General features: G+C 32.5%; 2 protein-coding genes across 2 annotated transcripts; one reads left to right on the top strand and one right to left on the bottom strand.

Annotated features, from left to right (window-relative positions):
* Positions 1 to 10,556: 10,556 nt before the first annotated feature.
* Positions 10,557 to 18,932, bottom strand: LOC112755226 (metacaspase-1). Its single transcript, XM_025803180.3, has 5 exons — positions 18,203 to 18,932; positions 15,691 to 16,024; positions 13,373 to 13,493; positions 13,066 to 13,281; positions 10,557 to 10,815 (listed from the first exon to the last, which is right to left on the bottom strand). The coding sequence occupies exons 1-5, from the start codon at positions 18,573 to 18,575 to the stop codon at positions 10,756 to 10,758; spliced, it is 1,104 nt and encodes a 367-aa protein (XP_025658965.1). The 5' UTR covers positions 18,576 to 18,932; the 3' UTR covers positions 10,557 to 10,755.
* A 4,208-nt stretch (positions 18,933 to 23,140) lies between these two features.
* Positions 23,141 to 24,262, top strand: LOC114925521 (zinc finger BED domain-containing protein RICESLEEPER 2-like). Its single transcript, XM_072220732.1, has one exon. It carries the CDS (start codon positions 23,141 to 23,143, stop codon positions 24,260 to 24,262), a length of 1,122 nt encoding a protein of 373 aa, XP_072076833.1.
* The last annotated feature ends 780 nt before the right edge of the window (positions 24,263 to 25,042 follow it).

Raw genomic sequence — 25,042 nt, 5'->3', positions numbered from 1 at the left:
AATTGATTTGTCAAAGTTAATTTCAACACTGACAAAATCTCAAAACTCTTCAGAATCCTCCTATAGTTTCTAACAGTCTCCATGTCGCACGGGAAAAACAATATTGTGTCATTGCCAAACTGCATATAAGGCAGGGGAACCCTCTGTTTTTTCATCTCAAGAGGTTTTAATATCCCTTTTTCTTTTAATCTACTCAATAATCCATTTAGGACTTCTATTGCTAAGACAAAAGGAAAGGTGAACGGGAATTGCCTTGCCTCAAGTCTCTTTGAAGATCAAACAGCTTAGAAGGTACTTCATTTACTAAAACTGACATGGATGTCGCAAGACAATCTTTCATCCACTCTCTTGAAATATCCCCAAATCCCAAGACTCTCAATACGATATCAACAAACCTTTCAACTAACTCTATTTTATGCCTTTTGCAAGTCTAATTTAATAAGTCATGCTTGTCTTCTATTTTTTCTGAACCAGCAAACAATTTCACACGCCACAAGTGCTTCATCATGAATCTTTCTTCCGCTCACAAATGCTATTTGCACTTCCCTCACAAGATTAAGAAGCACTACCTTAAGCTGTCATGCTAAAATCTCAGCTATCACCTTATAAATATAACCCACCATACTAATAGGTCTATAATCCTTCAAGTCATTGGTATCTCCTTCCTAAAGGACAAGAGTAACCCAAGTTAAGTTTGCATTTTGTGAGACGGTCTTTTTCACAAAGAAACTCCATAATAGTGTAGCTGAAATCTCTTTTGATAATATCTCACATCTTCCTTATAAACTTGAAGTTGTAGCCATCTGATCTTGGTGTCCTTGTAGGTTCACAATCCCAAACTACCTTTTTAGATTCTTCCATCAATGGTAAATTCTGTAACCACTCAGCCTCTCCATCGTTCATCTTGCTCACCAACGATGTGTCAAATTCTATCATCGAGTATTCATTCTCTGTGTATAGGTGTAATAAATCAAAAAATAAAATAAAATAAAACAAAACAGAAAAAAAATATGCAAATAAATAAAATTGTGGGCCACACTTCTTTTTCTTTTTCCTAACCTTAATCACACACACAAACACACTCTCTCAACCTTCAGTCCCTCACTAGCCGTCACTCATAACCAAAGAAAGAATGGAACGAGAAGATAGGGAGGAATGAGAAAAGAATATAGGAAGAAGAGGAAAGAAAGAAAGAAAAAGGAGAGGAATTATGCTCCATATGTCACAAGTAGGATCCAATTATATTTATTTATTTTATCTTTTTGTTAAAAATGTGTAATTATTCACTCTAGAACTTGTAACTTTATTAAAAATATATATAACCTTCTTATTTAACTATATTCGAATTTGTTAGGCTTGCTATGGGGCTATTTCTCTAAGCGCCAGTCATGACTCATTTTGGACCGTGACAAAGTGATATCAGTACTTTAGGTTAACCTGTGCAATATGGAACAAGTATCATAGGATAGGATCACAATTGTATAAATAGAAGCATGCCTATTTGTACAAATTGTGACACTATCAGAGGCCTATTGATGCGTGAGCATCTTTGCTATCTTTTCCTAGTGAATTTGCATTTGAATTATTAAGTTTAATCAAGATTTAAATACTTTTTAGCCATTATGAATGCTACTTTGAGTTGTGTGCAATTTTGTTTATTTCAGGAAGCATTCGGATGGATCTGACGGAGTTCTACAGAAGAAAAGGAAGAAAATGGATATGTTGTCAATCTTGACCTCCCTACACTCTAATGAACATAACTTGAGTTATAGAGGTCCAATTGACGTGATTTCAATGGCATTGGAAAGCTAACTTCCAGATCTTTCCAATGATATATAATAGTATATACTTCTTCTTCACCCTATTCGGCCATATTGGCGCCTAACTTGGCTAAGAAGGGCTTGCGCTTCATGCTGCCAAGGCCAAGTCTAACTTCACCTTAGTGAAGTTAGGCACCAGTTCAAGCTCTTGCAATGGTCCCCACGTCCTCATTGATGAAGGCTACGAAGAATCATTATTTATTTTGATTAAAAATTTTATTTTAATTATAAATAGAAAAAGATATTATTTAGTTTTAGAAAATATATTTTATATTAATTAGGATTAGATATAAAAGGAAAAAAAAACAGTCCTTCGGGATCTTCTCTTCTCTCCTACCTCATTTCACACTTTACAGTTTTTCAGAATCCTGGTTTTTCTCTCTGAGCCATGAGCAACTAAACCTCCACTGTTAAGGTTAGGAGCTCTGTTTATTGTATGGACTGATACTATTATTCTTCTATTTTAATTACTGTTTTGATTTCAATTTCAAGAATTTGTTTTCGTTCTTCATCTTATGAATCTGGGTGGAACGGAAGTATGACCCCTTATTCTATTTGAGTTCTTGTAAATTTTGGAAAAGTAATTTACTTGAACAACAGCTTGAAAATAATTTCTCCTAAATTTCTAACTGTTTGGATTTAATGGGATACGTGACATATAATCCTCTTATATTTGGATAATTAGGATTTTTGTGGTACATAAACTAGTTTTGAACTTAACCCTCTAATCGGAATCAAGTGACCAAAGAATTGACGGTTGATGAAGGTTAGAGGAGACTAAAAAGGTCTAAGAAATTAGGATTTAGTCACATATAGTTTGCCATGAATTGAATTTGACATGATTAAAATAGTTGGTAAGAAAAGTTAATTTGGAGAATAAACATCTCTGAAACCTTAACTGTTTTCTCCCATATTATTCACATCAATTTACTGTTTACTTTCTAATTTTCTGCATTTACGGTTAATGCTTTTGAATTCTCAAAACACCATTTTCTGCTTGTCTAACTAAGTGAATTACTCAACCATTGTTACTTGGTTCATCAATCTTCGTGGGATCGGCCCTCACTCACCTGAGGTATTACTTGGTACGACTCGATGCACTTGCCGGTTAGTTTGTGGGTTATAAATTCCGCACCACCTATAGAAATGTCATCCTTGTCCTTTATGTCATTATTATTTTCTGGTTATTGTCATCATGCGTCTTGTGCCATTTCTTGCCAATCTTATCCTTTTCATTTGTACCCAATCTCGACTTATTCTTTAATAGATTTAAAGTTTAAGGAATTTTTTTCATAGAAATAGAATGTTTTGAGTAGCAGTATAGATTAAGAATTTATATTTAACACCACTTTTTTCTACCTTAAGATATTAAATTGTTATGTTCTTTTAAATTCTGCTCTACTGTTCATTGTTGCGATCCGATTGAAATGCGTGTTTATTTGGTTTTTGGTTGAACAAATGTTGAATATGTTGGCTAATTATAATATGGATGATGGATAATTAATTTTAGAGGGACTAAATTCATATGATGAGTTTCTTTGAAAAAGTTTTGTTTTTGTTTCATAGTCATTACTATTTTTCTAGTTGAATTGACATTTGGATGTTAACTAGATTGAACATTCAAGTTCTATACTTGTTGTATTTTGTTGTTTAGAAGACTCGTTTTAAAAGTTCATTACAAGTGTATTAGGCCAATTGAAATTTGTACAGAAAAGTTCTACCTTCTCACTTGTTTAATCATTGCATAATTTGTAAGATTAACAAATTTGTTTGAGTTGGGAACTTGTGTTTTTTTTTAACTGTGAAAACCTAGAGAGAGAAAAAAAAACTTGTTTTCATGTACTGGGAGTTTGTAATTTCTTATATATGACCTATGTGAATCATTGGATGGTAGAGAGTAACTTTTCATCCTTTTTTTAAATGAGTTTTTTATCAAAATCCACTTTAATATGTTTGGGTGAAAAAAAAAGGCTAGACTCCTCGTGTTGATTTTTTTTACAATGTTGTTCTATTATTGTGAGATATAATCCAAGATTTTCTGAATTTGTAAATTTTATGGTTTAATTTGTTGGAAGTTTATGGGCTATCTATAACATGTAATTGGTCCATCTAAATTGACTACAAGTTAGTGTTTTAGATACATTAGATTAGAAAAATCACAATTTTTAATTTCATTAGTATTATTTCGAAGGCTTTTATCGTAATAACTGCAATGGAGATATATATATATATATATATATATATATATTAGTAGTGTTATATACTATCAATTGATTGATACTAAATAATAAATAAGTTCATTTTTACCTTAAGATATCACATTGTCATGTTTTGGTGTGCCGATCTTTTGGAATGAGTTTATTTGGCTTTTAGTTAAACCAAAATGAGATATGTTGTTTGGATGGGTGATAAATGATTTATTCAGGACGATTTTGTGATAATTAATTTATAATTTACGTGATATTATTGGTGTTGAATTGATCCATTGAGAGAAATTGTTGTGACATGCTTAGTTTCTTATATGTTTTTGAAATAAAGTGTCTATTTTATAATATCTAACTTATTATTGAGTGTTTAAATTATTATGTGATATAAAAGTAATTGATAGGGTGTTTTATGTTATTTCCTACTAGAGTTCTCTTTATGTCTTTTGAGTATTCTTAAAAAAAAAAAAGGAAAAGAAAAGGGTGAAATAGAATAATAAATTATTCTTATAGAAACTTATTAAGTATGTTGCTCTTTTTATATGTTGTTGAGTTATTACTTTGTTTTATATTATTCTTGGTTACTCTCCAGTGTCCAATATATGTATTGTTTTTTATTTCTTATGTATGATCTATTTATTTGGTGTTTTTCATTCATATATTGATTGATTTTGAAAATTAACAGAAAACACTATGAACACAAAGAAAAAAAAAAGAATCTACTTTCTTTAAAAAAAAATCTTTGGTCATTAGAAACAAAAAAAATAAAATAAAATATGATCAATAAAATTGAACTATTTATTTACTTATTATTAAAATTAAAATATTTCATAATTGAACAATAAGTGGTTGAGGAGGTGTCTATTATAATTTTAAACAAGTCCAGATGTGTACTATTTTTATTATTTTTGGTAGTTTGGTTGATGAGTGAAACCTATAGTAGAAGTGACTTATTAGCCTTATCTTAGTCACTAAACTTTTCTTTTGTCAAGGTAAGACTTCTTAGTAAGTCGATTTTTTTTTTAAGAGAATTTCAAAATTTGATGAGATGCCACAACTTTATTAATATAACATCTTCATTTGATGAATTCATGTAGTTTATGAAAAATCTTGGCATTAAACAACCTTAATTAAGCTATTACTATTTTACATAAAATTTTCATGGAAGCATTATGTCATTTGTAAAATTTTCACATTATTTTATATAAAGTGACCTTCTCTAATAAAATAATAATAAAAATAAAAAATGTGAGATTTTGGATTGAACAAATTTTATACTGAATGAAATCAATCTAGTGTTTTATAAACCACTTTTAATCTCCACACTAATACTTTATATCTATAATTATCATTTCTTTCTTTAGTAATCACTTTGAAATTTGAATATTACTCCATTTCTCTCTCTTATTGAATACAATTTTTATTTTTCATTGGCCATTATATCTTCTCTTTTTCTTTTTCTTGTTTTGTGAGAAAAAAATTCTCTTTTTATGTTTTATTGTGAAATTTCACTATTTTATAATTTCACAAACAGATAAAACTAATGATGATTACGATCTCAAACATATTACACATACATAAAAAAAAAAATTGCGTAGGTTTGCAAAAATGATTATTTCTAAGACTAATATTAAGTTAATATGAATTATTTTTGTTTAAGTGTGTTGCCAAACTTTTTAATTATCTTGTTTTGTGCTATCAATGTTAGTAACTTTATTTTCCATGTTTATGTTGGTCTTTTACTGAAATGAAACAAAGAAAAATGAAGGAGAATATAGATTACATTTTTTTGTCATATTTTATGTTATTTATCTTTATTTATAGTAACAAGGTAAAAAAATTATTTATACTTAATATTCAAAGCCATAATAATAATTATTCTAAAGGGATTGTCTTAATAACTATTTCCAAAGGGATTGTCAAAGAGTTCTAGGCAATAGAAAGAGAGCATGCTGATTTTTGTGACAATTACTGTTTTTAATTTCATGATTGTTCAATTGTCTTTTCTAAAATGTGTTGTTAAATTTTTAATTTGTTATTTTGTTTAGTTTCAATGTTGTGGCCTTTGTCTTGTTGCCGGTGGTTTTGATTTATAATTGTTGGAGGTATTTTATTTGGTGAATGTTATCCTACCCTTTCTAAAATAACATGTAAGTTATCTTTTTTGATGTGTCACATTCTAATTTGATGTTTATTTTAATACATTTGTTATATATTTATTAAAATATGAATTTAAGTTTTTTTATATTAACTAAATTCTAAACTAAAATATTAATGTGACAAATTAAAAATAGAAACACAAATTAGTATCACCGTGTAGATCTTTAAATTTAAAAATTTATTCTATATAATTTGGTTTAGAATTATATGAAAAAAAAGGAAGAAATTAAAACACTTTATATCTTATTTTTTAAAAATTAATGTAACTAGTTTGCAATTATTTTTTATGAAAGTCTGAATTTTTATTTAATTTTTGTTAGAAATCAGAGATTTTGCGTGAAAAATAAAAGGGTAATATATAACATTATTTTTGAAATATTTTGTTAAATTTTCAACAAATTTTAATGACCCGAAATCAATTTCTTATTTTTTATTTTATTAGATAAATTAATCATCCAACAAATTCTACTAAAAATTTAAAATAAATAAACACCCATTAAAATATGACACATCAGAAAATGTAACTTATATATTATTTTAGAGAGAGTAAAGTAGTATTTGTTACTTTGTCTATGTTGTTGCTTCCAATTTTGGTCTATAATATTAAAGACTGTAAACCTTAAATTTTTTTTCTCTTCTTAGTAGATTGTGTCCTTCTAAATAAATACATAAGAAGCTATCTTTGGTCTATAATTGTTTTTCTAGGCCATATCTCCTAACTAATTAATAAGTTTTGATATTAGAAAAGTATTTTCAAAAGAATTATCAAAGAGGTACGGCGATGAGAAAGCTTTTATGATAAGTAACAAGTGTTTTGATCTTTAATAGAAAATTTATACCAATGTTTACAAATTTTATATCATATGATTTTCAAATAGTTTGGAGATACAATTTGATTCTTATGTTAGCTATTTAAATTTATTTATTCCTTTAGCTAAAAGGGATATTTTGTATTGAGAACTTTTGTCGTATTTAGTCGAATTACTATGTCATGAATGGGCAAAATATCATAACAAGGTTTTATTTTGGGTCCGAAGATGATTGTCATTGAAATTATTTCGCTGGTGGTGCTAGTGTATTCATCGTGACTCTTTTAACTTTCTGATTGTCCTGTTTTTTTTTTTTTTTTATTAATGATTACATGCAAAATAGTGACGATATCTATTTTGATTAAAGTTGTCTCGATGTTATTTTCTTCTCTTATTCTCAATTCAGATCATAATCTGTTGTTTCAATGTCTAATTGCATGTAATACAAGTGACTGGTATTTGGTGAAGTTATATTATAAATAATAACTTAGTTTAAAATTCGAGGACCTAATTTTTAAAAGTGAGAAGAATGTAATACCTCAAAAAATAAAATAAAATAAAATAAAATAAAATAAAAAATATATGCAAGTAAATAAAATTGTGAGCCACACTTTTTTTTTTCTCTAACACTAATTACACACACAAACACATTTTCTCAACCTTTAATCTCTCATTAGCCGTCACTCATAACAAAAAAAAATGGAACGAGAAGATAGGGAGGAATGTAGGAAAAACATGAGAAGAAAAGGAAAGAAAGAAAGAAAAAAGAGAGGAAGATGGCGCCGATGAAGAGGAAACTGCTGAACCACCATAACTGAAAAGAGGAGACGATGAAAGACAGAGGGAGGATTTGAGCTTGATGGTGAAGAAGGGTGGTGCTGCTGTGTCGTCAGAGCATGTCGACGTCGGCGCTCTGTTGTCGGAGTCGCTTCCAAAAGCCCTAGCTTTGCCATTCCCTAATTTGATTGCTGCAGCTGCCAAGAAGGGTGGTTGTTGTTGCATCTATGTTGTCATTGTCGTGTGTTGTTGCTGTTGCTTATTTTGGGTCGCTGTATTTTGTTCTATCTTGCTTCTTTGTCTTATTTGGGACTATTTTTCCATGTTGAAACTACCACCTTCAACCCTTCACAATCACTTGAATTCTAACTTCTAATCTCCTCCATATTGATGGCATTCCAGTATTAGTCTTCGTCCTTTAGGACCAATTTGTGAGTAGAATTTATATTTATAATTGTTTGACTTTGCATCAATAATTATTTTGACATATATCTATTATGATCTTTGAATGATACTCACTATATTTGCCTTAACCGATTTTAATTTGATTAGAATAATTGATTTATTAGAGTTGAATAATTTTCTTTTGTGAAGTTTATACTTTATGAACTTTCCATGAGATCATATATATTTTTTATGAAGCTTTGCATTATTCTAGAACGTTCGATTTTATTTGAATATATATTTTTGAAACATTGAAGTATTGTTGATACTCGTTTATATACTCTGAAATTGTAAATTATATTTGACATTTTTTTATGATTGAAAAAAAAGTATGATTAAAAATGATTTCTAATGAGAAAGTATTATTTAATTTGATACTTTATATATTTAAAAGATTAAAGATTGATTGTATTTGAAATTATATGTTTTGAATTAGTTTGGAGGCTCGTATCAGAAAATCGTAGTTAACGGCAGTCATGACGTTAACTTAGATGCATCTGACTCAGACCTCAGCTAGCAGGGAAGTTGCTAGCCTAACGTGTAGGCCACACGTTGGATCTGTTATTCTATTTGAACACACAAGAGGAAAGGGCTATCTTTAGCGGTGGAGCCGCCCAACTGTGGACTATCGATTTGATTTCTTTACTGAGGACTCTTTTATTGATTCACTTATTTGTATAAATTATTATTTTTCAAATAGAATAGATTTCAATAATACTGATTATAGATGTATTGTCTAGTCATTGAGTTACAAAATTCACTCTGTTTTCTTAAAAAAATTGCAGGAACATATATTTAAATATGTGAGTTTTTTATTCAAGAGTAATTGTCTACACTAAACTCTTATTCCTTGTTGAGTTCCTAAATATTATATTCTCCATATGTCACATGTAGAATTTAACCATATTTATTTATTTTATTTTTTTGTTAAAAATGTGTAATTATTCTCTCTAAAACTTGTAAATTTATTAAAAATATTTGTAACTTTCTTATTTAACTATATTTAAATATGTTAGACTTGTTATAGAACTATTTCTCTAAGCATCAACATGGCTCGTTTTGAGCCGATGGCTCATTTTGAGCCGTGACCATAGGGCTTTGAAGAACATTCTAACTTCCCTTATAATTCTGTCAAGGTCTCTAAAACAACGTCCATTTATCTTCAAAGACTGTATCCATTTTATTCTTTTCCTTGTCTTGGTTATGGCATGGAAAGACTTCGTATTTCTATACATGTTATGAGCTGCTGCCAGTATGATGCCTTTCTCTCACACCACTTCTCAGCTAGGATTTGGAGAGCCCAACCTCTCGCCAGCAAACACTCATAATCATGACCCATCTCCACTTTTTCATCCACATTATTAATTTCCTTTTCCACCTCCATAATTTTATGATGGGTAATGCTAGGTAGACAAAAAAAAAAAACAGCAAGAACTTGCCTTATTTAGCATTAATTAATTATTACAACAATTAATGAATGCTAAATAAGGCAAATTATAGCTGTTTTTGACTGATTTTCTTTGGTTACCAAACATTTCCGTTTTATGATATATCACCCCAAACTTCCCCTTATTCGAACTCCGTAGTATCGCCTTCAACTCTTTCAACTTTTCCACCACCGATTTGTTGCCCAACCTTGCCCATTCCTCCTTCACCACATTTTAAGTTCACATGAGACAGCCAAGCTTCTAAGGTTCTGAATGGTTTAGGGACCCTAGTCGATCTCACCCAAACACACCAGCTAGGGAGCGATTTAACCCTTTTAAATTGGTTGTCCAATCCATTTGAGGTACCTAAGATTGGGGGTTGTCCAATTCAGACAAAAAAAAAAAACCTTTTAAATTTAAATTCTCATATTCAGTTACTCATTCACTATCAACAAAGACCCAGTCTAATCTGCTGTAGGATCTACCATCATACCATGTATATTTTCGACCACTCAACTCCAAATCCACAAGTTCCATATAATCAATCCATACCTTAAACAATCTACTGCTTATAGACAACGAACTACAACCCCTCTTTTCATGCTCATTGGTAATTTCATTAAAATTCCCCCCTAATAGCATGGGGACATCAACTTCCTGCTTCACTCTTCTCAATTCCTTCCATGTACACTTTCTTCTATAGTATAAAACACAAGCTTCTTATCTTTTCTGACTTTTCGATCAACCACTTTTAATATTAGAAATGGTGCAGAAATGGTGCGTATAACATTTCTCTTTCTGCTATTGACTACTATTCTAATAAAATCCAATAATCTAGATTCATCTCTCACCCTTATTACAAACTATTACTCTAGTAACACAAGATATATATAAATGTAGAAATGAAATCCAAGATTTGCAGCAACTCAACAATAAGCTTAGATCAGGATCAAATTCACAAGGGCATATGTAAATTCAGTAAAATACATCCTACCGTGTTTCCAAAAAATATGAACTTCCTTATAATACTATCGTTTATCATTGTAATTATTAATACACTCATGTACAAGGGTTAAGGGCAGTGCCAAAAGAATTGTATATAGAACTCCAAACATCATAAATGAAATGGTTTTGTATACACATCGAACGGTTCACAAGCTGTCAGCTGTGGTTCCTGTTGAAAGAAAGAAAAGGCAAAAGAAAAGTAATAAAGAGGAGTCAGTTCAACTATACGAGCATCTCAATACACAGATAGATGCTACAGGCGACACTGAGAATTAATGAATCCAGATTATGGAGCATCCTTCTACAAGGGGAAGGAGTTCCAAGTTCCAACACAACTTGAGAAAATAAGGAAATGTTTGGTATGTGTTTTCATTTTTAATATTTCTTGTTTTTAATATTGTGAAGTAAAGAGTAAAAACATAGATATGATTTAAGGTGGAAATTCACGTGCAAATTGTCTTCACGTAAAGTTGATAGTTGAGAACTGTAAGATGATTTAAATGATTCGACGAAATTGTTGTCTAACCATTCTCAACTATTAAGTTTACATGAAGATAACTGCATGTGAGTTTTCATCATGATTTGATTGCTATAACAATTTTTTCTTCTTTCTTTATTAAAATCTAAAAATAGAGACCATTGAAAATGAACATCAAAAAGAGTTTTTTAAACCAAACAAACCCTAAATTTCACCAAGTTGAAATCCCTAAATAGCCATATTTCTTAAAAGTTATTACTAAATTGCCATTATTTTTAAATTATTTATCAAAAAGTCACTATTTTGACATGGTGGAAAATTTTATTTCTTTTAATGCTGACGTGGAGGTGCATTTCCCATAATACCTCCATGCCAACACAAAAAGTAATAAATATTGCCACATAACAAAACAATGGCATATCGATAAATTGATACATAATTAAAAACAGTGACAATTCTGTAATAAATTTTGAAAATTATGGCATTAAGGGATTTCAGGCCCCCCCTTACTTTTATCTGACCAAAAGACCAAACAAACAAACAAATATGTAACTCAGATTCACTTAGTCCTCGGAAGATTTTGACATGGAACAAGTCTATAAAAGTATTTACATTATTCTTTGAATGTTTGACAACAAATAGATCCATAAAATTTAATAGTTTGGTCCCTTCAAAATGCATGACATTAAATAATTTCCTGAATGCTCATACTTTATTGAGAACCAAAATATTGGACAAATATCGCATGCATCTTTTACCAATCAATATGATATCAAATTTTAACTTTCTGAATACATGTTTGATATCACATTTAAACTTTTAGTAGATTATTTAATGTCAACAAGCTTTTATCAATTATTTTAGGATTCTAACATATTTGGATAACTCTTTAAAAAATAATAAGAACTAAAAAGAAATGTTTTCAAAATTTTATTAGAAGCTTAGAAGAGTAGCTTTTGAGAAAATGATTTTAACTTGTTCAGTTTCACAAAGAATTCATGTTTCATAATAACCTCCTAAAAGTTGAAATACATGCACCCTAAGTACATTTAGGAACCAAAATGCATTTCATCTTTCTTTAATGTCATTCCCTATTTCAATATGTTTTAAAATATATATTGAAGATAGGGACTGAAATTAAATCATCTACCAATTTGCTCCACAGTAACTCTCTTAACACATACATAATCAACAACAATTAACTGATTAAGTAATACAATGTGTATCACACTAAAATTCAGACCGTGTAACACTATTTGTGACACATCATTCTTCATTTGTTATGCATAAAAGTGATTTGGGATCAAATTGGTATAAAACCAAAGGACCAAGAAAAAAAGTGATAAGCTATGAAGAAGGAACACTTCATTGAGTTATTATGTCTACATGTTAGACACATTTTGGACACTTTGATACTCATGTGACATGTATGTCTTTCTTGTCTAACTGTGTTTTGAATTAAAAAGAAAATACTTCTCCAAACACGCTTAGACACACTCAAATATGATTACGTATCAGCATGTCTAACCCTATTCTTATATATTTTTGAAATGAGTTTAGAAATATTATGTAATATTAATTATTAAAATAAAAATGATAAAAAAATCTTTAAATAATTAAAAATATTCAAAACATTTAAAAAGTTTATACTTCATATTTTATATATATGCCATCTTTCTGTGTCTGTTATGCCGGTGTCCGTACTTCATAAGTGATAAGAAGAAAGGGCTCTATTTGCCTAATCTGAAAAGTGACCTAAAAATGGTATTTGTACACTTTGTTTTATGGCAAACTTTGTATTTTCTTTCACATTTTACCAATCACTTTTAATACAAAAAATAGACAAAAAATAGATGTATAATAGAGGTGTATATAAAAGTAATCCGTATAACATTCTTCAAATTAAACATACGAATTTGAAATTAAGCTGCCCAAGCATACCTGTCTTAGTCCACCAATACCGCTGCCTCCAGTCAATAGCATGGAGAGGAGAGATGTAACTACACCACCACCTATAACATCACCATCATTGCCAACATTTCTGATGGCAGTGCGCATTGCATTCAGAATGCTTCCGTATGTAGTCCCATGACCACGCTCAATGGCTTGGATGAAACAAAACGTCATAGCCCCAGTTGATGTAATCTTTGAAAGTGCCTGTTTACAGGGATAATGATAAAAAAGATAAGCTATCTCAGGTAGAACTGTAACAATCTTGGACCCATCAATGTAATTTTTTGAGACTTACAGATGTATCAGCGGAAGTTTGATGATCATCACATCCACTAAAGGAGATAACTTCTCCACCAGCTGATCCTTTCCATGTACCTGACCTAGGGCGATGGTCCTCCCATACATACCGTCCACCCCTATACAAAGAAGCCAGAAACAGAGTGAATACTAGGGCAATGGTCCTGCCATACATTCTACCGTAAAGATTATTCAATGGGCTGGTTTCTTTGTGATTCTAGGACAAAAGTACCCCCTTTTTTTTCAAAAATAAATACTTATTTTTTGTTGAGTTATTTTTGTGCTTCAAAAAAAAAAAAAAGAAGCAGAAAATAAACAATTTTTCTGCACTTTCTGAAAAGTAGGTAGGGACCTTTTTCTACCAGAAGTAGAAGCAACTGAAGAGAGAGAATCTAAAAGATTAAGATTACCAATTTATCTCCACATATTTTTAAAAGGACAAATATATCGATGCAGAAAATATAAAAGCCTAACCACTATACAAATTCTTATGAGATTTTTTTTATTGCATTATGCTAAAAACGAGATTAAATTATAGTGAGTATTATTTGTTAGATCTATAAATTTAATTTCATTTCAAAATAAAAAAATGTATTAATATATCGAGAAAACGTGTTTTATATATATATATATATATTAAAATAAAATATTTTTAACTAAGACATCATTTAAAAAGATAACATAGTATATAATAGCAAAATTTTATGTAATTATTGTATTTTATTCCAATAAGTAGATATATAATAAAATAATTACACCTTTTAAGTTTTCAAAAATACCATGTTATGTAAATAGTTTTTTTCCTCATGCTCCATAATAGTAATTTTATATTAAAAAATACTTAGATATTTGTCATATCCAAATACTTAAATGCTTATGATTCTAATTAAATGTACTTTTATAGACATATCCAAATACAAAATATTTTTCTACTACTACTTTTTGCTTTCGAAGAAATACCTCTCTAGACTGCACAAATCCAATATATATAAATAAAAGAAAGACCCTAGTTCTTTTGAAAGCACTAAACATACAAATACCACAACAAAGGCAAAACAAACATATATCCTGATTTCCTTCATCAAAAGGCTCCTTCCACCAGAGGTTGCATTTTTTTTTATTGCAAAACATACACACACACACAAACACTTGGTACATCAATGGACATAATTATCAAATCTTATCTATTTAATTTCTTTAGACTTAGCCAAACCAAATTACGTAAAGTTTTTCTCAAATTAAACTCAGTAAGTGAAGCTCCAACTTCCCAGGTTTACAATATTTCCTGCTCTGAACTCCTAATTTGGTATCACTCATCTTATTCCCATGAGTTTGATAACCATTGGCGTTAATAACCTATCCAAAGCATGCCTATAGCATATCTTCCATTTCATTCAACTAGCTTGAATCTTATCAGTGAAGTCACGGTTATTAACTCCATATGGAGCAGGGTTAGCCTAATAAATGCTATCATATACTCTTCTAGACTCAGCAAGGATTGCAACATTTCCAAAAAGCAAGCACTGAGCCATTGGCTTTGGGTTTTCAAACTAAAAAGGTGCGGATTCAATCAACCCTTGATAGAGACCTGATAGGAAAAATGCAAAATGAGTAAATGACTGAGTAAAACGTTACTTGTCATTCCCTTTTCTTACATATTCCTTTTCTATGGTTATCCTGTTACTTCTTGTAGTATCCCCATATGGGTTTTTCCAAGACGAAAGAAGCTCAAGCACATGTCATTTCGTATCTTTGCATTCACACTTTGCAATCGCAACATAGGCTTAAATGTTGACCTCTCCTAACAAAATAAAATCGGTTCTGATATGAGATATCTTACATTAAAATGCTCTCAATCACTATTTCCTATAGCTTCTTAGTGCAACAAACGAGTTTAATTTCTCTACAGTTTGCATAATGAAGCATGTCTTGTTTGCTCTAGCAAAGATATATCAAGGTGAGCTCCTCTTCAATTCATCTAGCATTTTCTTGCATTTCATTTACTTATTAGAGAAGGGGGGAAAGGTAAAATTTACAAGACATCGTAGGCTAAATTAGACAAAATGAACTTATTTAAATTAAAAAAAATGAATATATGAGTTGACAACAACAAAAAGATGTATCCACAAAAAAATATTGGTTATTGATCATTGCTGGAAGAATTATTGAATATCTAAAAAAGATTTTGGCAAATGCTTTTGTTTAAAGTTTTATCAGAAGATTTTCTAAAAATCATAATCCCATAGTCAATTCATAACAACCAAACCATGCAACTGGGAAGTAAATACAAAATATTTACTATGTAAGGAAGACAACCTGTCCATTCTGCAAAGAAATGGCAAATCCAGAACAGTGCCACTGTGGCAAGCATCAATTAGTGCATGCAGCCTAACCCCAGGTAGTAGAGGTCTAACAATTGTTGCATTAATCTCGTCATCTACAATCATGCCCTGTGTTTCAAAGTCAAGGGGGCATAATGTTTCATCATATCCATCAGCTTCATCACCACTATAGTTCCTTTGCTGTGACCCATGACCCGAATAATGAAAAACCAGCGAGTCCCCCGGTTGACATCCTTGTACAAGCCAAAACATAGCCATCCTCATGTTGTGCTTATTAGGAAATTTTGGGCCATAAGGATCTTCTTCTTCTGCATTTTGATATTAAAATTCAAAATAATGTAAAAGTAAACCAGCTTGACAAAAACAAATTAATTAAGGTGGCAAGGGAAAATGAAGCCTGCAAATTACTGTGATTTAATCAATAATATGAATTCTGTCAATTCTTATAATACATTTACTAACACGAGAATGAACTTAAAAGTATAAAAATGTTATGTGCAGTTGTGTTTAAGAGGGCTGCTGGTTAATGGAAAGTAATTAGACTATAAATTAGCAGCTGGTTTGTTTCTTGATAGACTGTAATCACTGTCCTTAGTTTAGTACGATGAAAAGTATCCTCATCCAAATGAGTGAGGAACTGTGAAAAATATTTTTAAATAATGTTAGACGGTTTTAGAAACCAAATTCCTCTGTGTTCTAGTGAAATGTCACCACATTTCCTATTTTGAAAACCTTACAATGCATCTAACCATTTTCATATATTTCTTCGAAGATGCTTTTAACTTGTAAGTTTTATTGATAATTGTGCATGGTGTTGGATATATTTTAGGCATGACAAATATGATATGATGATAATTTCTAAAACTTACAAACACATTGTTAAAATTAATTATGAACAAAAATGAGTATCTTAAATACATGAACTGGATGTACATGTAATAATACACACTAACAGAATGGCCATGCAGCAAGGAAAAACATTTATCTTGAGTAGCTGCACCTCATGAAAATTCCATAATATCAGTGGTGAGAAGTTGTTCTAACTAAATGATTCATCAAGGTATTAAATTTTATCCCACCTTGATACAACTTCAAATTTGTCTATCCTACTTTTAGATTTTATGCTAACCTGCTTTTGATGCATGTAGCCAATCCCATCTAGTGGACAAGGCTTTGCTGTTTACATTTTTAACCCTAATAATGATATAATTTTTAGAAAAGAGAAAAAATTGTAATATTAATTGTATTAAAAAACTATTTTGGTTGCTGCATCTGCCTCTTTTCCACCATTGCCTTCATGTTCTTGTCCCAATAGGTTACAAACCTCCTTGCTTAACCACCCAAATTCTATGTACAATCCCTTTACTTTTCATCACATAACAGAGCCTTCCAAAACAACAATAACCATTCAATAACACCATCTCATTCAAGGTCTTTCTCATTCTTTCTTCCTTTTTCCCATTATTTTTTAGGGGTTTTTAATTAATTTTAGGTTAAAAATATAGGCATATGTTGATTTTACTTAAAAGATGGGTTTATCTAGTTTGTTTGATGTTAATTGTGGAAGCTGCAACTTATTTCTTCACCCAGCAACAATGTTTATCTGCTGTGTTTGTCGGATCAAGCTCCTCTAAAGTGAGGGAGTCGGTAAACTGATAAAGTGTGAGGCTAATCACTCTTAAAATTACGATAGTGGGGTTCAGATATGATGGGAATTACAATTCAATGGTGATTAACCCTTACCTTATCACTTTACCAATCTCCCCACTTTAGAGGAGTTAAATTCGTGTTTCTCTACCGTTGTTGGATGTTACAATAGAATTATGGATAAAGATATCAAAACACAGAATTCATTTATCAATACAATAAGTTGTTTCAAACCATAGACTTGAATTTGAAATAGAGTTAGAAGTCATTTCTTAATAGAATTAGAATTCTTTTCTCACACTAAAAGCTTTCCAAACAAACGATCTATTGTGGAAGGAGATCACCTATCCACTACTATGTGATCCATCAGTTGTCCATGATTATCATGATTTGACATATTTGACTAAATTGTCCTCTAACGAATTTTAAGTTTTAGCTATCAATTTCACTGCACGGGAGTTTCCACCTCAATGGAAACAATAGAGAAACCCTACATGACCCATATTGGGAATGATGAGTTATCAAAGAGAGGAATGCATATGTCAACGAAGACACTAGACTGGGGACTCCTTGATTTGCCAAAAGGATAAGAAGACAAGTGACACTAAATGTAAATGATGACAGATGCAAGAACAGAGAAATTAATTAAACAATTGCTATCTTCCTAGGCTTTGAAGTAACTCATTAATTGTAAATGGAATAAGAGTAGAAATAAAAACTCTAAAATCATACATTACTGAGTAAATCGCAATTACAAGCAAAATTCCCAATTCCACTTCTTCCTACAATAATTGATTCCACCGAAAATTAAGCAACGAAAACAAGATCAGAGGAATTACCGGTGAGCATGATGATGCAAGATTCGGGGAAGTTGAACTTGTTCATGAGAAGGTATTTCATGCACTTGGCGTCATTGATGCAACCCTTCAATTCGTGCCGGGAGTATTTGTACGAAATGCCGACGACCACCGCCTTCTTGCGGCCGTGAGCATTCGGCGGGGGGCCCGGCGGTGCGTGGTTGTAGGGGGAAGGGGCCGTGTGCGGCGGCGGTGGAGGCGCGTGGGTCGATGAGTGTGGCTGGTGCGGGAGGGCGCGTGGGTCGGCAATATGAGTGACGGCATGGCACAACGCGCAGCGGATTGAGGTGGCGCCGGGTGGCAACTGCAGAGGCGTGTGGCAGCCAGAGCAGTTGACGAGCATGTTGCTGTACATGATTGCCTTGGTTAGGGGTAGAATTGGAATATGGTGTTTTCTCAGTTTGATGGAAGTGAAGGAGAAGGAAACAGAAGGTGGAGAGCGTGTGCGTTTATCAGTGATTGTTACCGACGGCGCAGTTTAGGTGAAGATCTGCGTTTGTGATCAGGGTAGTTGCCTGGGTGGGACACGGTTTCTAATTTCATTTATTTTGATTGGAAAGGAAAAAACTTGATCTCTGACTTTCTCTGTCTTTTCCGTAACTTTACATCTTTTTACAATGATTCTAGAATATCTTTTCGTACTACCTTGCGTTTTGTATTCATCTTTAAGAAAATGATTCGAAAAAATTAGTTACAAAATTATTCTAAATTTATTTCTCTAGTAAACAAACATGTGATATTAATACATGGAGCTTTTTTGGGGTGAAGAAAGTATAATCCGACCCTTTTTTTTTTTTTTAATTAAAGATAGAGAAATTTAAACTTGTAATTTTTAAATGAGTATGGAAAAATGATGTTATTTAAATAGTTGACAAATATAATTCAGACGTTGAAAAATCAGACAATAAATAAAGATATCCAAAAATATAAAAATCGGTTTGTAAATATCAAATTGTAGTAATTGAGACAAATTTAAATATAAATTAAATTATAATTATTTCACTTATTATACTGTTCTTTCTTATTATTATTTTAATTATTATTTCACTTATTATTACTGTTATTATTTTCATTAGTGTCGTTATTATCTTTATTGTTATTATTATAATATCTCTATTATTATTATTATTATTATTATTATTATTATTATTATTATTATTAGGGTTAAGTATTTTTTTCGTCCCTAAAATTTGGGGTGAAAATCAAATTCGTCCTCGATGTTTTTTTGTTATTAAAATCATCCTTAACATTACAAAACGTTATAAAACCGTCCTTTTTCTAATTATTGGACAAAATTACCCTTCATCTTAATTTCATCATTTACCTTCATTTCTTTTTTTCTTTCCACAACACAAACAAAGAGGTGGGAGAGCAAGAAATAAAGAAAAGCAAAGACCCAGAGAAAGAGAGAAAGAGAAGCAGAGACTCAGAGAGAAGGAAGCCTCGCCGCGCCTGGCCGTCGCCGTCGCGACTCACCGTCGCCGTCACAACATCGCGACTCCCCCTCGTAGCGCCGCGACTCCCCCTCATAGCAACGCGCCTGGCCCTCGCCCTCCTCGCGTTTTTCAATTTCGGATCTCCCTTTTCTCGGATTCATATCTCCCTTTTCTCCCTTCACCAACGACCATTTCGAATACCACTGGCGGCAGTTGTGACGCGAGCGCTCTTTCTCTGGGCGTGCTCTCTCTTTCTTCTTTCAATGGTGGTAGCAGCGGGATTGAGTGCCACTGTCGCTGTTGAAGAGTAGCGGTTTCAGAAGAAGAAGATTCACCGAACATGGAGTCTCCTTACCGGTCCTATCACCCTCTTCGGCGGTATAGTCACCACCGTCGCCGCCGCCAACTTCATCCTTGTCAAAAATGTAAAATCTTCTCCTTTTTTATTAATTCCCTCTTTTTTTTTTCATTAAGTGATTTTCGGTCGTTTTAGATCTTCCTTCTTCGAAAGGAACAATTTTGATTCGTTCTATGGAATCCGAATCTAAATCATGATATGGGTTCATAGAAAATTTTCAATTTTTTTGTTTTGTTCGTCACAGTTTCTGAGTTTTGTTTGTGCAATTATGGCTAGTTTCTGAGTGTTGTGCTCATGCTTGAAGGGGTTATTGATGTGCTAGTTCCTTCTTGCCCAACTTCTAATTCCATGTGACAAAAGAATGTTACTGTTGCTGGCTCCCCTGAATTGATTTATTAAATATAGTTATGTGCATTGTTGCTGCATTCTGTACTTTGTTGTTATTGTTGATTCTGTGTTGGTTTTGTTTGATTTTTTTGAAATTAAAAAAAAATAGTCGGTATTGTTGTTGTTAAAGATTTGGGTGGAGACTGGAGAGAGTGGAGTAGGAAGGAGGCTGAGGTAAACAATGGAGTGAGGAGGTTAAGGGAGAAAGATGATGATGAAGGGTATTTGAGTTGTTGTTGCCATTATTGGTGTTGTTTGGTGAAACTGTGGCCGTTCAAGGTGATTCCAAGTCCTGGCGACAAGCCCATGATCGTGGTGAACTACAAGGGAGAGGAAAAGCAATTCTCCGCTGAGGAAATCTCCTCCATGGTTCTCATGAAGATGAAGGATATTGCAGAAGCTTACCTAGGCTCCACCATCAAGAATGCCGTGGTCACTGTCCCTGCTTACTTCAATGACTCCCAACATCAAGTTACAAAAGATGCTGGCGTCATCTCTGGCCTCAATGTCATGCGTATCATCAGTGAGCCTACTGTTGCTGCCATTGCTTATGGCCTCGACAAGAAAGCTGGAAGCAGCAGCGAGAAGAATGTTTTAATCTGGTGTTGTAGTGGGTTCAGATTAAAGAGTGGTGTGGTAGTGGTGATGACTGATGATGCAGGGGATTAGTGGTGAGGACGGGAAGATTTTTTTTGTTTAAGGGTAAAATTATCCAAAAAATGTTATTTATGGACAAAAGGATGATTTTATAATGTTTTGTAACATTGAGGATGATTTTAATTAGGGGTGTAAGTTACCGAACCGGACCGAAAATTATTGCAAAACCGAACCGAAATTTACAACAACAGAGTAAATAACCAAAAAACCGATTTTTTGGTTTTTTTTCAAACTAAATCGATCGGTTCAGTAGTGTGTGTTTTTACTAAGTTTCCTTTTAACCTAGGAATAAAAGAGCCATTCAGCCACATCCCTAACTTTCTTCTTCTCCTTTTACGCGCAGCACACCCACAAAACACTTCCATCTCCCAGTCTTCCACCTCCGACCTCCATGCTTGAAAGAAGGAGAGCCTGAGGGAGCCAGAGAGTGCTGTCCGCTGTCAAGGAAGTCGCCTATCATCGCTTGAAGTCGTCTATTCATCGCCGTCGCAAGGTCGCCGTCGCAACAAACCCTAAGTCGAGCAGCACTCCAATCCAGTCCGTCGCCGAGCAGCAATCCAGTCGCCGAGCAGCAGTCTGTCGCCAAGCAGCAATCCAGTCGCCGAGAAACACTCCAGTGGCCGAGCAGTCCAACTCGAGCAGCACTCCAGTCGCCGAGTCCTCTCCTGCAAAAAGCAACTGAACAATGTCTTCTTCGGAGGTTAGAATTTGTCCTTAGTTATAATTTTTTTACAGTAATTAATGTATATATTGTCAATAAACTCACCATGTCTAAGTAATCTCAAAATTCTAGTCTGCAATATTTAAAGGTCTTGGCTTGCTACTTGCTAATCTTGTTGGATGAGTTTTGAATATTATGTATTTAATCTTGGTGTCTTTTTGAATATATATGTGTAGCTGGTTTATGGTCATTTAAATTCTGTTGATTGGCTTTAAAAATGAATTACTTATGGTTATGTTTATGAGCTACTTATGAGCTGCTTTGGTTTTGTTTATGAGCTGTTTAAAGATGAATTGTAAACCTAAATTTAGTAATGTGATTTTTAGCACCTGTTTCTATGTTCCCTGGGCATCCGAGATCATTGGTTATTAACGTATCATTAAGTATTCTCTTAAGAGCTTTCTAATTTAGTAATGGTTGGTGGGGGTGAAAATATTGAGTCCGTGGTACGTTCTTCAACGGACAGTGGCGTGCTTACCAAACCCCCGCCCCATCCTAGATCAAAGAAAAGGAAGGTTGATTCAACTAATGTGGGTGCAACTTCGAGAGTAACTCCTACAAATCCAGCTCCAAGCACTGTGGAAACTGATGAAGAGGATGGCAAGGATGATCCCAATGAAGTTAACAGAAAACCTTCTAGACCTAGATCTTAGACTTGGAAACACTTTACAAAGGATCCTAAGTCTAAGTCATCACATCCTAGGGCTAAATGTAATTGGTGTGGTGCATCATATGCATGTGACTCTCATAGAAATGGTACAACTAATATGCGTTATCATTATTTGAATCAATGTAAAAAATTTCCTAGGGATTCGGGTGACCCTAGTCAAACAATCCTTACCTTCCAACAAAAAAAAGAGGGTGAAGAGGTATTTACTACAGTTACTTTTGATGCTGAAATGTGTAGAAAAGCCCTTGTTAGGATGATAATTGTTGATGAGCTACCGTTCAAGTTTGTTAAGGGGGAGGGATTCAGATTCTATATGAGTATTGTGTAACCTAGATTTCCACTTCCGGGAAGGATTACTGTTGCTAAGGATTGTTGGAATCTTTATATTAGTGAGAAGAATAGGTTGAAAACTGTGTTCAAACAACCAAATCAATCTGTTTGTTTAACTACTTATTGTTGGACTTTTGTGCAAATTCTGAATTATATGTGTCTCACTGCTCATTACATTAATCATGATTGGAAATTGCAAAAGAGGATTATCAATTTTTGTCTTATTAAAAACCACAAGGGAGAAACAATTGGTAGAAAAATTGAGAGATGTCTTTTGGGGTGGGGGATATATAGAGTGTTCACAATTACTGTTGATAATGCTAGTTCTAATGATACTGCAATATCTTATCTAAGAACTAGAATGGAGGATTGGAATTTACATCCTTTGAAAAGAGAGCATTTGCATGTTAGGTGTTGTACACATATTCTTAATCTTGTTGTTAATGATGGATTGAAAGAGATGCATGAATCTATTAACAAGATAAGAAATGCTATTAGATATGTGCGTGCTTCCCCTAGTCGCATGAATAGGTTCAAAAATTTCATTAAGGAAGCTAGGATACAAGACAAGTGTACTGTTCAAATCAATGTTCCCACTAGATGGAACTCTACATACACCATACTTAAAAGTGGTTTGAAGTTTCAAAAGGCGTTCAAGATGCTAAGGGAGAGAGATACAGAATATGCTCTAATGCAATGTGGTATTCTGAGGAATATTGATTGGGACAATGCAAAATACTTTATGGAATTCTTGAAAATTTTTCATGATGTTACAAAGAGTGTGTCTGGTAGTTTGCTTGTGACTTCTTCTCAATATTTTTATGAGTTTTGTAAGATCTTGCGAGTGTTCAAGGCTTCTTGTGGTAATCGAGATCCATTACTTGGGAGTATGGCTGAGAGGATGAAGCTTAAGTATGACAAGTACTGGGGTAACATAAAAAATATCAATATGATGATTTTTGTTGTTGTAGTTGTTGATCCTAGATACAAGTTGAAGTTTGTGAACTTTAGCTTTGAAAAGCTATATGATAAGGATGACGCTGATTGTTTGGATGCAAAAGTGAAAGAGACATTCTCCAAGATGTTTGAATACTATGTGAATGCAAATAATGGGAGTAGATCTTTTACTTCAGCAACAATGGATGGTGCATCAGATGTGGGAGTACCTGATGGCGACATGGCTGGTGATTTTTTCAAGGAGGTACATTTTCATGAGATCATCAACAAGAATGAGGTGGATTTGTATTTGATGGATGGTTTAGAGAAGTCTCGTGATCAAAATACTTTTGACATATTGAATTGGTGGAAGGTAAATTCTAGCAAGTATCCTATATTATCCCAAATAGCTAGAGATGTCTTAGCAATGCCGGTCTCGACTGTTATTTCAGAATCAGCTTTTAGCACTGGTGGAAGAGTGCTTAACAACTATAGGAGTTCTTTAACTCCAAAGACAGTTGAGGCATTGATATGCACACAAAATTGACTTCGTGCTTCTCTAATGACGACTGATTTTGAGGAGCTTATTGAAGAGTTTGAGAAACTTGAATTAGGTATGCAAAAAAGAAATTTGTAGTTCCTTTCATGGTTTATGTTTATAATTTATAATCTATATTATGTTTATAATCTATATTGATTTTTTTGTTTTATTTTTGTAGAAATTGCACCAACCGAAGAAGATGATGATGAGTTTGGTGTGGATTCAGATTAAGCATGGTGGCTGTTTATTTTTTATTTGTTTTAAAGAGACTGTTTCGGTTTAAAGTGTGTTTATTTTTGTTATTTTGCTAGACATTTTTAATTGTCTTTGTTTTATGTTTAATTAAGTTGAATTTGTATTGAATTTGGATGTGATATACTCTTGTTATTCTAGTTTATTAAAGGTTTTAAACTTCATTTTATGGTAATTTAAATTATGATTATTAGGTGTAAAAAAATCGAAAAAACCGACCGAACCAAACCACTGTTGGTTCAGTTCGGTTCGATTCGGTTGTTCAAACAACAGCCAACCGAATGGTTGGTATCATTGTAGAACCGATCAGGTCAGTTCGGTTGGTTTTCGGTCCAAAATCGAACCAAACCGAACAGATTACACCCCTAATTTTAATAACAAAAAAAGGTTGGAGGCGAATTTGATTTTCACCCCAAATCTTAGGGACGAAAAAAATATTTAACCCTTAGTATTAGTATTATTTTGATTATTAAAATTATTATTACTATTATTCTTATTATTATAATTATTAATATTATTATCATTGTTTTAATT

This window comes from Arachis hypogaea, chromosome 16 (assembly GCF_003086295.3).
Source record: "Arachis hypogaea cultivar Tifrunner chromosome 16, arahy.Tifrunner.gnm2.J5K5, whole genome shotgun sequence".
NCBI lineage: Eukaryota > Viridiplantae > Streptophyta > Magnoliopsida > Fabales > Fabaceae > Arachis > Arachis hypogaea.
This window is presented reverse-complemented; position numbering and strand designations above follow the sequence as displayed.